At 42.9% G+C, this 14,903-nt stretch overlaps 1 protein-coding gene across 1 annotated transcript; it reads right to left on the bottom strand.

Moving 5' to 3' along the window:
- Window positions 1-358: 358 nt before the first annotated feature.
- On the bottom strand, window positions 359-14,638 carry LOC139570661 (protein SPMIP7). The gene is made up of 9 exons (XM_071392727.1): window positions 13,992-14,638; window positions 13,679-13,770; window positions 13,507-13,583; window positions 13,136-13,274; window positions 12,919-12,986; window positions 12,756-12,797; window positions 12,451-12,558; window positions 11,609-11,704; window positions 359-533 (listed from the first exon to the last, which is right to left on the bottom strand). The coding sequence occupies exons 1-9, from the start codon at window positions 14,488-14,490 to the stop codon at window positions 410-412; spliced, it is 1,245 nt and encodes a 414-aa protein (XP_071248828.1). The 5' UTR covers window positions 14,491-14,638; the 3' UTR covers window positions 359-409.
- Window positions 14,639-14,903: the final 265 nt, after the last annotated feature.

The raw sequence follows: 14,903 nt of genomic DNA, 5'->3' as shown, positions 1-14,903 counted from the left end.
ACACATTTCTTATTCATTGCAGCCTTCGTAAAGAACTGGGTCTTGGTTAGTGCTCTCACTGTTTTCTTATTCGGTGGCTGCGTGGCCGGATTCTCTGGACGCCTCTTCTCGACAGCTAAACAACTGTACCTTCACACACACACACATGCACGCACACACGCAGGCTGGAGAGGACAATGATAACAGAAAGCTCACAGCCCTGAAGTCACAAAACCACTCATCTAAATCAGGGGAATTATGCTAATGAGGTCTTTCATTATTCTCCAACTCAGCCAGAATCAGTCATTGACATCACATCATTATAGATCTATTCACACACACAGATTGGATGGCATAAAATGGACGACTACACCTTCCAAAGTTTCTCATACGTTTTGTTTAATATTTCTCATGTGTTCTTGAAGAGGCATTAAATAGGAAAAACTGGTCGCTTGGAGTGTAGGAATGGGTTTTGTGGAGGCACAGTGGTCACCATTCTGGACAGAGGTGCAGTACGAGCATAAGCGGGAGGATTCCATAAACCCTGATTGGTCCTGTGAAACACATCAACACAGAGGCAGTTAGTTGGAGCATAAATAATATTAAAAGCAGAATTCTAACACATACTTAACTGTGAACATAACTCTCTCTGACCATACAAAAAAATCATGAAAAAATGTGCACAATTAAAGAGGTAATAAGTTACGATGAATGGGATTTTTTTTTTTATATGGAGCTCACCTAAAGTTACAGTCCTGACTTTACAAACATTGGCCCGGCATTTAACTTACCCACTTTAATTTTGGAAATGTTTCAATGGTAGGGTTGCAAAACTCCTGGTAATTTTCAGAAACGATGGTAATTAACAGTTTATTTTGAAAATAATAATGACAAAGCAAACACAGGTTTTTAGAATTTTTGCAAATGTATTTAAAATAGAAAACAGAAATATCACATTTAGATAAGTATTCAGACCCTTTACTCGGGACTTTGTAGAAGCACCTTTGGCAGCCTAGAGTCTTCTTGGGTACGACGCTACCAGCTTGCACACCTGTATTTGGGGAGTTTCTCCCATTCTTCTCTGCAGATCCTCTCAAGCGCTGTCAGGTTGGATGGGGAGCATCGCTGCACAGATATTTTCAGGTCTCTCCAGAGATGTTCGATCGGATTCAAGTCCGGGCTCTGGCTTGGCTACTCAATGACATTCAGAGACTTTCAGAGACCATTCCTGTGTTGTCTTGGCTGTGTGCTTAGGGTCGTTGTACTGTTGGAAGGTGAACCTTTGCCCAGTCTGAGGTCCTGAGCGCCCTGGAGCATGTTTCATCAAGGATCTCTCTGTACTTTGGTCCATTCATCTTTCCGTTGATCCTGACTAGTCTCCCAGTCCCTGCCACTGAAAAACATCCCCTCAGTATGATGCTGCCACCACCATGCTTCACCGAAGGGATGGTATTGGCCAGGTGATGAGCGGTGCATGGTTTCCTCCAGACATGACGCTTGGCATTCAGGCCAAAGAGTTCAATCTTGGTTTCATCAGACCAGAGAATCTTGTTTCTCATGTTCTGAGAGTCCTTTAAGTGCCTTTTGGCAAACTCTAAAAGGGCTGACATGTGCCTTTTACTGAGGAGTGGCTTCCTCCTGGCCACTCTACCATAAAGAACTGATTGGTGGAGTGCTGCAGAGATGGTTGTCCTTCTGGAAGGTTCTCCCATCTCCACAGAGGAACTCTGAAGCTCTGTCAGAGTGACCATCGGGTTCTTGGTCACCTCCCTGACCAAGGCCCTTCTTCCCCGATTGCTCAGTTTGGCTGGGCGGCCAGCTCTAGGAAGAGTCTTGGTGGTTCCAAACTTCTTCCATTTAAGAATGCCACAATCCTGTCTCGGAGCGCTACGGACAATTCCTTCGACCTCATGGCTTGGTTTTTGCTCTGACATGCATGTCCAATCAATTGAATTTACCAATGGTGGACTCCAATCAAGTTGTAGAAACATCTCAAGGATGATCAATGGAAACAGAATGCACCTGAGGTCAATTTCGAGTCTCATAGCAAAAAGGGTCTGAATAGTTATGTAAATAAGGTATTTCTAAAAACCTGTTTTCGCTTTGTCATTATGGGGTATTGTCTGTAGATTGATGAGGGAAAAAATGTATTTAATACATTTTTAAATAAGGCTGTAACGTAACAAAACGTGGAAAAAGTGAAGGTTCTGAATACTTTCCGAATGCACTGTATATGTAAAACATGTACATTTCACATTTTGGTAATTTAGCAGATGCTGTTATCTAGAGTGACACACAGTAAGTGCATTCTTCTTTAGACAGCTAGGTGAGACAACCACATAACACAGTAAAATATACAGCATACGAACATTCAATTCCAGCTAAACAATGGACATATAAAATTTAGCAAAAAAAATATATTTTTTATACACATCTATGAATAAAAAATCTGAGAACAGTAATATTTTATACACACATGAAGGTACCCATAAGCAATTATTTCTGATGAAAAAACACAAATGTGAAAATTTGGTGTATATAGCATTTTATAAATAAACTCTTCAATTGCCAATTGCGTAATTGTATGGTCCTGGTAGGTGCCAAGTGAGTATACAGTATGTACCGGCCTTGTTCACACTAGCAGTTTGAAGTGACTCAAATCCAATTTTTTGTATATCCGATTCTAATCAGATATTTCAGCCAAAAAGCACATGGAATCAGATATTTCAAGCCACATTTCAAACCACCTTCGTAGGTGAAATTAGATACAAATCTGAATACCGGCCATGCGACTTGTGTCTGCATGGTCAAATCAGATTTTTTGCCCTCAAGTGGTTTTTAGACTGTTATTTGACATATCTTGGTAGCAACAGCTAACTGCCAAAATAAAGGAAACACTTGAGTAAATGAGGGATACAAAGTATATTGAAAGCATGCTTAGGGTTATGAATAAAAATGCTGGGCAGGCCTAGTTTCCCATTATTTTGGCTACCATGGCTAGAAGAAGAGATCTCAGTGACTGGTGTGATTGTTGGGGGACATTTGGCAGGAGCTTCAGTGGCGGAGACTGCTCAACTTACTGATGTTTCACTATATGCCATGGCCTTCTAAGTCACCAGATTCAACCCAATTAAATGCTTATGGGAGATTGCGGAGTGGTGCCTTAGATATCGTTTTCCACCAACATTAACAAAACACCAAATTATGTAATTTCCTGGGAAGAATGGAGTCACATTTCTCCGATTGAGTTCCAGACAGTAGAATCTATGCCAATGCTCAATGAAGCTGTTCTGGCGGCTTGTGGTGGCCCAACGCCCTATTAAGACAATATGTTGGCATTTACCTGTAGTCTGTTGACAGTTTGACAAGAACATGTGGTAGCTAACTACCTTGCTAACTGTTTACAAACAAATTAGGGAATGTGCTAGCAAGCTAAACAGCTACCTATCTAGCTAGTTGACTGCTGTGGCGAGCCAAAAAGGACTTATCCTTTAAGGCTTTAAAAGTGTTCTTACACTATGATTTCGAACATTCAAAGCAACTGGGAGACTTCCATGGCAGGCATTGTTGTAACCAAAGCTTGCTACACAGCAACTTCTGAGTCGGAGGAAGCACAAGCACCGCCACCAATCAGCCTGTGCAACTGGACACCCACCGGCCATGACCATGGCAACTAGCATAGCCATGTCAGCAAATGACTACAGTCCAAACACACAAATACGATTTGATCACTCGTAACTTGCTGTTTGGACAGTCAGAATTGCAAAACTGGATTTTTAAAAAACAAAACCGATTTGAGCATTAAGGCCTACAGTGTGAACAAGGCTTTTGAGGTCCTGTTAGGCAGATTCTGAATCAAGACTACACAGTCTGCGCAGTCTTGCCCTCTACCTATTTCTGTGTAGATAGGACAGGTTAAGCCTGATACAGAGGGTATTTCTTTTGGGCTGTTGTTTGTGTATATTTAGTATATCTACTTTGACTGCTACAAGGTCCCTATTATAAAAGCCTCCTTATGTCCAACAACTTCAACTTGAACTTTAATCATGGCTGCCAATTTGCAGAGTGAAGGAGAAAGGAGGATTGAGTGATAGTTACATTAGGTTCCATTTGATTGCTCTTAGGGTTGCAAAGGGAGGGAATGTTAACAATAACTTTAGAAATGTACCAGTAAACTACCGGAACCTTGGAAACTTTCAAGGATTTCATGTCATATGTGGGAAAAGGGGCTATTATGATTTGTATACGATGTGTCAAGTGCATGCTGTTAACCCAACCCTTTGTGTGTGAGGCCAACCCTGGGGTGCGTTCAGTTCACTTCAATGTTTGCTATGTTGCGTGATAGCTTGTACGAACGCATTTCTCCAAAACAGTGTGCACCGTTCCTCAACAGCCTTTGAGGTACGTTTGCTCATGTTTGGTGCTTGTGGCGAGGTCTGACCTGATCAATATGGGTGTGACCATCTGAAATCGCAAAACTTGTGCAGCACACTGTATGGTAGCTGCCCTCTGGGTCACCATAATCACAAAATTTTTCAACTAGTCATTCAGTACAGTACCGTTTCCGTTAAATTCAACGTTGCACACCATTCTGTGATACCGAACTCAACCCCGGTTTGGTTGTCTCTGATTGCCCTCACGGGTGCACCTGCCTGGGTCCCTTTATAATGAGGCACGGACCCACCTTTGTCTCTCTCTCCTCCCGCACCTGCGGGAGCCCAACCCAAGCTCCAACCCAAGCTCCAGCTTTACGCGCCAACAGTGCCACATCAAAACCGAATGCCACCACGATAGCCACAGCCAGCTGGCCACCAAACACAACAGAACCAGCAATGAAGAAATGTCAAATTAGAAGTAGACGAATAGAAGCAGATGGATAGAAGCAGACGATCGGACACAAACCCTCCACAAGGCGCAACACCACAACCACTGGGAGTTTGACAGGGCCTGGTCAGTTTGTTCTAAAGTTTTTGTGTGTGGTGAACTGTGGAGGCAAACGTAATTGAAGAAGACGAGGAAGTTGTAATTAGCAGCATGAATTTGTGCTTTGCGGGGGGGGGGGGGGGGGGGGTTGAGTGAACAATTATGTGATGGTTGCAGTCTACAAAGATGAAATTGCATTGATTCAAATTAATTTGATTAATTGATTTACCACGCGTATGGCGGGTGCCGCTGCTTATGTTATATTCCCAGTCATTGTAGGGATCAGAAAGCTTGACCACTTTAGTAGGTCGTTCCACGAATAGAGTGCCTTTTATGTCCTTCAAACATTATGTCTGTGCATTTTTATAAAACACTACATTTAACAGTTGGATTCGTGTTAAAAATGTCCATTAGCATTGTGTTTTCTTTCAAATAAATGATTCGTTTTCTCAGTAAATCCCCATTGTAAAGTTCTAGTTATTTTGTTCCTTTGGGAAAGTATTTCTAAAGATTTAAACTTATTTAATGTGATTTATTTACATTTGTCCCTCAGGTTTAAGGTCAACCCTGTTATGTGAACTGAACTCCTGTTTTAATATGGTAAAATAGTCAAATCATAGTGTAAAAGCAGGTGAGTTGGTTCTACTTTTTAGTTCTACTCTTTACGCTTTATCATATAGTTTTGATTCATGTATTTGTGCTTTGAGAAGGCACATACATTTTGAAAATGCATTTACTGTTTTGCAAACGACCACAGAGTTCTGTGTCTTAAGTACACTGTTTTGAAAATTGACAACACTGTTCCAAAAAATGCTTGTAAGCGATTGTAACAATAATTGGAGGGAAAAGACACATCAGAACGACAGTATAACCCAGAGTCCAGAGGCCTCTGAATGTTGGCGGTGATAATCAATCAATCCGAGAACATGTCTTTTGTTTAGTTTTTTGGAAAAAAAGATGGGAGGCCAGCTTAATCAGTAGAGGAAACAGATCTCACAGGGTGTTGGGCACCAGGAAAATGGATCTGGGTTGTGAAAAACCACCATTACCACGAGCTGCTTTGGATTCAACCATCTGGAGAGAGCTGCTCCAAAAGCCAGTAAAATTCGCTCAACTGGGGCCCAACTAGGAAGGGGTTTTTACATCCTGGACAACAGACACACAAGACTCCCTGACTTTGGGGGATGGTTTTCCTCTGCTTATTTGTTATTGTAGACTATAGTATGCAATACATGTTCCATTTGATACTGCTACATAGATTCCAATTCTAATCATTATTTGTGGTCTTCTTCTTTTGTAATTTGAGTACGGTTTAAAATGATTCTATTGTTTCATATTGACTTCAACATACAAAGAAGTAGCAGTGCGTACTGTTTTTGGTCATTATGAAATAAGCATGAAAGTTTGTATAAGTAAGTATGAAAAACACTTAAATGTTTAAAAGTTGCTTTGGATAAACGCATCTGCTAAATGGCATGTATTATTATCATTATAAGATTGGCAGTATGATGAATGGTTCTTTCTGCCTGATTTTTCTTTTCACGGTGTGGTTCTGCTCCCTCTGTGCCAATGTCAACCATTGTTGTTCCTGTGTCACAACTGTCGCCGTGAAGTCTTTTAGGTGACACTGTCATGTGCTAGCCACCAACCGTTTTTCCCCCAAAAGCGACACAAAAGCTGACAAGCATTAGGATGATGCGGATCTAACAGGGACATGGGAAACAAAACTTCACACGGAGTTTGCCTGAAGTTACAGTCCTTACTTCACCGACACTGGTCTGCGACACACAATGTCATCGATAAGCGTCAGTCTGTGCCGCATTGACAGAAATAGATGTATCATGAGTCATGACGCATTAGTTTATACATTGCGTTCAATGCAAAAAGATACGTGTCAAGCATATTGATACATGGATATGCATCAAGGTAGTTGACACATAAGTCAATACACTGGATTTAAGGCAAACAAGTTGGTGAGACTCAGACAGAGAGAGAGAAAGAGAGAGAGAGAGAGAGAGAGAGAGAGAGAGAGAGAGAGATGGAGAGAGTAAAGGAACGAGGGGGGGACATATTAAGGGAGGGGAGAGAGAGAATAGGTTAAAAGAGGGCGGGGGAGAGATGAGAGAGAGGTAAAGGGGTGAGGGGGAGAGAGCTGAAGGGAGGGGAGAAAGAGGAAGAGAGAAAGAGAGAAAGGGGAGGAGGTGAAAGAAGGGCGAAAGAAGAGAAGGGGGAATAAAGAAGAGGTGGAGAGAGACAGGGGGAGAGAGAAGGAGGGAGAGAGAGATGTCTGTCTGCCTGTCTGTCTGTGGGACCCACTTAGATTTTGGAAATGTTTCAATCGTAGGGTTGCAAAACTCCCATTAATTGAAAACACTGGTAATTAACAGGTTACTATAGAAATCTATGGCAATTTATATACACTGAGTGTACAAAACATTAGGAACACCTTCTTAATATTGAGTTGCACCCCCTTTTGCTTTCAGAACAGCCTCAATTTGTTGGGGCATGGACTCTACAAGGTGTCGAAAGAGTTTCAAAGGGATGCTGACCAATGTAGATTCCAATGCTTCCCACAGTTGCCTGGAAGTCCTTTGGGTAGTGGACCATTCTTTTTTTCTCCCCAATTTCATGGTATCCAATTGGTAGTAGTTACAGTCTTGTCTCATCGCTGCAACTCCCGTACGGACTCAGGAGAGGCGAAGGTCGAGAGCCATGCGTCCTCCGAAACACAACCCAACCTAGCCGCACTGCTTCTTGACACAATGCACATCCAACCCGGAAGTCAGCCGCACCAATGTGTTAGAGGAAACACCGTATACCTGGCGACCTGGTCAGTGTGTACTGCGCCCGGCCCACCACAGGAGGCACTAGTGCACGATGAGACAAGGATATCCCTGCCGGCCAAACCTTCCCTAACCCGGACGACGCTGGGCCAATTGTGCGTCGCCCCATGGACCTCCCGGTCGCGGCCGGCTGCGACAGAGGCTGGGCTCGAACCCAGAATATCTGGAAGCGATGCAGTGCCTTAGACCACTGCGCCACCCGGGAGGCCCTGTAGTGGACCATTCTTGATACATACAGGAAATTGTTGAGCGTGAAAAGCCCAGCAGCATTGCAGTTCTTGACACACTCAAACTGCTGCACCTGGAGCCTACTACCATACCCCGTAGGGCTGAATGGTACACATACACAATCCATGTCTCAATTGTCACACGGCTTAAAAATCCTTTAACCTGTCTTCTCCCCTTCACCTACACTGATTGAAGTGGATTTAACAAGTGACATCAATAAGCTTTCACCTGTATTCACCTGGTCAGTCTATGTCATGGAAACAGCAGGTGTTCTTAATGTGTATATTTGCAACCCTATTTGCTTCATTGCAGGGTTCAGTGAGCTTTAACATTCTCAGCTTTGCGTTATTTTATGGGTATAGGGACAATGACCAATGTAGGCTCTTGTTGTGCTCTGAGGTGAGCCCTGGCGCGGTCCTCCTACTGTCCTGGCTGTCCACTGTGGTGGTGCTGAAATTGGCAGCGCATCTTTTCATCGCGCTGACTGGCGGTAGGTGGCCTTCTGTCCATGGTCCTGAATCGATGGGTATGGTGTGTGCTGTTTAATGAGCGCATCTTGGCCTACCGGTCTTCGTGGGGCTTCTCTTCAACACTGTGTGCTTTCTTGCGGCAAAATGAAAATGTTTGTGTATATGGCTGCATTTCAGATAGGCCTACATTTTTGTACATTTTGTATGTCGCAGTAGTACAGGACCATTACTCTGTCTAGCCTACTCAAAGAAGTAGGCCAACGTTCACTCAGTCGTCATTCATTTTCATTACACACAGTCATTGTGTGATAGGCTACTGTAAAAGTGATGTCAATACTATGAAAACAACACACGGCCTACTTTTTCTAAACCTCCCTGCTCTCTTGCTTTAGTGTGTGTGTGTTGCTTTCTGAATGTGAATGGGCATTTACTGTTATTCACGGCATATTCATATAGGCTACTGTCATGTAGGAAAATGACAAATTGGCTATGAATATAGAATATGCACTCAGTTTAATTTAGTTTGCTTTTCTGAAACTCTCCCACGGAAAATATTGCACACCTGGAGAAGTGGCGGCTTGGCATGTAGCATACAGTTGTAATGATTCAAGTTGAAGCTATGAAGCCTGTAAGAATCTTTGATAGCCTAGTGGTGCTCATTCTGTCGAGCGGATCTGTGCGTGTCGGTAGGCGCAAATTATGTGTAGGCCTTTGGCAGCTACGGCTGCATTTTAGACACACTTTTATGTCATAGCGGGGGCGCATATCTTTCTTGTATTTATATAACGCAATTATATGAAACAACAGTTCTAAAAAAAACAACAGTTGTTGATGTGTACGGTTACATTTCAGATACAGTTTTGTACATTTAAACAGCAGTAGGTGTCATGTATACTCCCTCTCCGGCCTCTAGGTCATCAGGCTGCTGATTATCCCGCACACCTGTCACCATGGTCTCACGCACCTGCGCCTCATTACACTCACCTGGACTCCATCACCTCCTTGATTATCTTCCCTATACCTGTCACTCCCCTTGGTTCTTTCCTCGGGTGTTATTGACTTCATGTCGGTGCGTGGCTTGTGTTACGTGTTTATTGTTTCATTTACTTATTAAAACACTCACTCCCTGAACTTGCTTCCCGACTCTCAGCGCACTCGTTACAGTAGGACCAATCTGCCTTGTTATATTAGGGCTCTAAAGCGATACTAGTTGTGCTCCCAAGGATTTAAAATACCTCCTCAGACATATCCTGAAGCCGGGCCTGGATACAGTACTTATAAGATTGCAATTTGCCCTCATTTTAGTGTCCTTTTTAACAGAAACATTTAGGCCCGGGATTCAATCTTGTTGCGCATTGACGGCAATAGCACCTTTTAAAGACAATGTTCACAGAGACCTCATTCACGATAAAAGATGCATACCTCTGCTCAATAGGAAATTACCTATAAATGTAAAGCGCGCTGTAACGTGGATCTACTGCTGATTGAATTTGAACCCAGCCTTGGTTCATTTAATAACTAAAGGTATTCCCCACATTTTAAATGGGTGTCGCACAGATACCATGTTATTACATGGAATTTAGATTTCTTGGTTAAGTTAAATGTAACCACATAAATACTTTTAATTTGAAACTACAAGCAGTTCTTTCTTTTCATTTTAGTAATAGTTGAATATCTAATCTTCAGCTACAATGTATAGCAGAGCGGTTAGTATTCCCTCCTCTGGGAAATATTTCCACTAGATGTTGGAACATTGCTGCAGGGACTTGCTTCCATTTAGCCACAAGAGCATTAATGAGGTCGGGCGATTAGGCCTGGCTCGCAGCCGGAATTCCAATTCATCCCAAAGGTTTTCGATGGGGTTGAGGTCAGGGCTCTGTGCAGGGCAGTCAAGTTCTTCCACACCGATCTCAAACCATTTTTTTATGGACCTCACTTTGTACACCGGGGCATTGTCATGCTGAAACAGGAAAGGGCCTTCCCCAAACTGTTGCCACAAAGTTGAAAGCACAGAATCGCCTAGAATGTTATTGTATACTGTAGATTTTCCTTCACTGGAACTAAGGGGCCAAGACCGAACCATGAAAAACAACCCCAGACCATTATTCCTCCTTCACCAAACTTTACAGTTGGCACTATGCATTCCGGCAGGTAGGTTTCTCCTGGCATCTGCCAAACCCAGATTCGTCAGTTGGACTGCCAAATGGTGAAATGTGATTCATCACTCCAGAGAAAGGGTTTCCTCTGCTCCATAGTCCAATGGCGGCGAGCTTTACACCACTCCAGCCAACGCATGATGATCTTAGGCTTGTGTGTGGCTACTCGGCCATGGAAACCCATTTCATGAAGCTCCCGACGAATAGTTATTGTGCTGATGTTGCTTCCAGAGGCAGTTTGGAATTCTCTAGTAAGTGGTGCAACTGAGGACAGACGATTTTTACGTGCTGCGCGCTTCAGCACACGGCGGTCCCGTTCTGTGAGCTTGTGTGGCCTACCACTTCACAGCTGAGCCATTGTTGCTCCTAGAGATTTCCACTTCACAATAACAGCACTTACAGTTGACCGGGGCAGCTCTCTAGCAGGGCACAAACTTGATTAACTGACTTGATGGAAAGGGGGCATCCTATGTTGGTGCTACGTTGAAAGTCACTGAGCTCTTCAGTAAGGCCATTCTACTGCCAATGTTTGTCTATGGAGATTGCATGGTTGTGTGCTCGATTTTATACACCTGTCAGCAACAGGTGTGGCTGAAAGCGCCAAATTGACTAACTTGAAGGGGTGTCCACATACTTTTGTATATATAGCGTCGCTCAAGGACAAAACAGAACATTGCTTTGTGAAATAAAGGTACCATAGGGCCCAAACAAGCCGGGTGTACACTACTAAAAACATTAATTTTGTTATCAAGAAATTGTCAGTCTAATCACTGGCAAGCCCATGGATGCCTTGGGGTACACAGTCATCGACGTAGCCTGAGGCAGATGTTGTTAGAGAGTTTAGGATGCCCTCTAATGGATTATAGTGGTAATCCTTGTCTAATGTGAATGGGAAAAAATACACTTGTTTCACATACTGTATGTCCCACACAGCTGAATGAGGTTGACATATATGTAATATGGTAATGAATCATTGTGTATGACTACATGTAGGGTACTAGGGACTCACCATGGGGCAGAGCTGGGTAGAAGAGGCAGACTGAACCCAGAGGACCGAGCACCATCATAGTGAGCCTTGCCGGTATAGCCAGGGATGGTGGGGCGGCTGGGACAAAAATATTGTACATTTGTACATTATTCATAAATTGCATATAGTCCACTGTACAATGGAAAAAAATGATGTACACTACCGTTCAAAAGTTTGGGGTCACTTAGAAATGTCCTTGTTTTTGAAAGAAAAGCATATTTTTTGTCCATTAAAATAAAATAAAATAGATCATAAATACAGTGTAGACATTGTTTATGTTGTAAATGACTATTGTAGCTGGAAACGGCAGATTTTTTATGGAATATCTACATAGGCATACAGAGGCCCATTATCAGCAACCATCACTCCTGCGTTCCAACGGCACATTGTGCTAGCTAATCCAAGTGTATCATTTTAAAAGGCTAATTGATCATTAGAAAACCCTTTTGCAATTATGTTAGCACAGCTGCAAACTGTTGCTCTGATTAAAGAAGCAATAAAGCCGGCCTTCTTCAGACTAGTTGAGTATCTGGAGCATCAGCATTTATGGGCTCGAAAGGTTGCTGGATTGAATCGCCGAGCTGACAATGTAAAAATCTGTTGTTCTGCTCCTGAGCAAGGCAGTTAACCCCTGGGTGCCAAAGAATTAGATGTCGATTATGGCAGCCCGCCGCACCTCTCCGATTCAGAGGGGTTGGGTTAAATGCAGAAGACACATTTCAGTTGAATGCATTCAGTTGTACAACTGACTAGGTATCCCTCTTTCCCTTATATTGGGCAGTGTGGTATAATGATCAGCGGAGGTACATCATGAAGATACATACTGTGCCGTGGGAGTGTATGGGGGCAAAGTGGTCCGCTGCATAGTCAAGGGGTAGAAGTCATATCCTGTCTTATCTATGTTGTCCATGTTCATGGACCCCACCACACCACTCCAATAACATAAAGAGGACACACAAAAAAGCAAGTCCAGTCACACTCAGAGACACATTTCCACTCTTCCTTAGAGGCACTGCTTTAGCCTACACATGGAACCTACAAACAAACAAATTGATGTGAAATAAAGATAACAAAAATCGAAAAATACAAAATGTTGGCAAGAGCACAAACAGAGGATAGAACTTCTTACCCATACAATGGAATTTGACAGGTGTTTGGGCAGGGACTGGTGCTGTGAAATAAAACGAAACAATCTTAGAACAAAGAAACAGGCTTATTTTTCCAACAAGACAATCTAGCAAAATGCGTTCTTGTTATTACATCATGAAATAAGGCCAGACCAAAACACTCACAATGTTATAGGTTTCCGCACTTCATTCCTAGCACGAAGCTGGTGCCTGTTCCAATGGGCTCCAATCGCCTTAGAGAAGAGTTAGAGGCAGCACTATTTCTGCATTATTTGTTTGTTTAGGGTATCCCATTAAAACCAAATCCTCTCATTTCAACTGGGATGGACAGTATTTAAATGAACTTCAGTGTTGTGTGTATTTTCCAGACACATGCACTCACCTGCCACAGCTCTGGTTTGCTGTGGTAACACTTCTGGGTGAAATGCTGATTCACAGGGTCCGCCATTTTCTCAAGGGTGGTTGCCGGGGGCTTCATGCGCCGCGGTAATTTTGCGTCCCAACCGACGTCCTCATAGCCCCTACAAGTTAATATATTACAAAGCAGGGTGACACACTTAGGCCTGCACTATTTGTGATTTATTAAAAAAGCGTACACACATTAGAATATAACTGGATGCTATTGTTGCAATGTCTTGATCATGCACAAGGTCAAAGAAACCATATGATACATATCAGAATTGAACACAGTGACTATATTATGCTGCGCAATGTGTTTGAGAGAAAATACGAAGGTCCTGGTTGGCACCTGACCTCTGAGCCACTGAAGTGTAGATATAACGTTGTGCTGCCTTCTCTATCCACTGACTGGAGCCAGAGGGGCTGACATCCTTCAAAATCAAACACATACACATTCAACAAGATTTCACTTCACTGTTTTGAAACCGTTGAAAATGTATCATTATGTAAACGTATAGGGTTATACCAGGTTCTCTCTTTCAGGGAAAAAACTGAAGGATTTCACGGTACATGGCATTTTGGGAGGCACTGGTTTCACCTTCGAATGACTTGTCCAACCTGTTGACAACATATCAGGCTAGTAAAGTGCGGGAATCTGCAAGCCTATTTGGCATAGTAGGCTACAATGAAATGTTGGATTTATATACATAGTCTTTATAACAAAAATAAATAAATTTGCCTAAAGAATTGGGTCAGTTTATATGTATTATGCTGTTAGCCTTATACGTGTACTTCACATTTGACTTTATAATTAGGCCTAGGTTAGTTTAAATGTTTACCTCCAAGACTGGCCCGAAGAGCTGCGTCTGACATTGACCTTGAGTTCCATGCCTTGTTTTCTGACAGGTCGCATGTCCCGGCTGATGGCCTGACTGAAGGAGTCTGGGGCCTTTCTCTGGAACCGGGGGCGACCCATAATCCAGACGGAATATAAGGGATATCTATAAATTGAGGTCTTCCTTTAGTTGCCAAATCCACCTCAGCCCCCGCACTTAGATGCCCAGAGCACGGATCAATCAACAAGACCTCATCTCGTAAAGGCGCCAAGGGCGCGTTGTCCGCAGGTGGATGGGCCAGTAGGTTGAATTTCGAGAATGCACTCCTCTGTTGTTCTAGTAAACTGTTAAAGTAATATCTTCCCTCCGGACCTCTCTCGCGGGGCAAGTTCATTTGCCTGTGCATCCATCTTGCACTAACTCGGTTTACATTTGATTGCAGAAGTCTGACCCGGTGCAAATCCGTAGAGGATGGCTCAGATGGAACGCACACTCCAGCCATCGTTTAATCGGACACCGAGTGACAGACCAAGATAAAAAAAATAAACCCACGATTGCTTGAGTCACAGAGCCTTTGTTGGATAACTATGACGAAGTCAAGGCAGGCATGACTTTCTGAGTATCTTGTTGCCTGGAGACTGCTATGGTGGCTGCTGGGTCAAATTACTGATTTGGAAAGAGGATCACCCTTTCAAGGATTTAAGCAAATCAATGATTTAATCAGAGAGAGAAAACAAGAATAAGATTACATGTATTTAGATTGTAATGCTAAATGACTTAAATGTAAATGTAATATCGTTTAGCTATAAAACACTTTATGTGCATTTGTGGTGGTGGTTTGAGTGGGGGTGGAGCAAAAATTATCTAACACAGGGGAGGATATTACAAGGAGAATTTGCAGAATGGAGCTCCCCT

This window comes from Salvelinus alpinus, chromosome 3 (genome assembly GCF_045679555.1).
Source record: "Salvelinus alpinus chromosome 3, SLU_Salpinus.1, whole genome shotgun sequence".
Lineage (NCBI taxonomy): Eukaryota > Metazoa > Chordata > Actinopteri > Salmoniformes > Salmonidae > Salvelinus > Salvelinus alpinus.
Note: the sequence above shows the minus strand (reverse complement) of the source record. Positions and strands in the feature narration are given on the sequence as shown.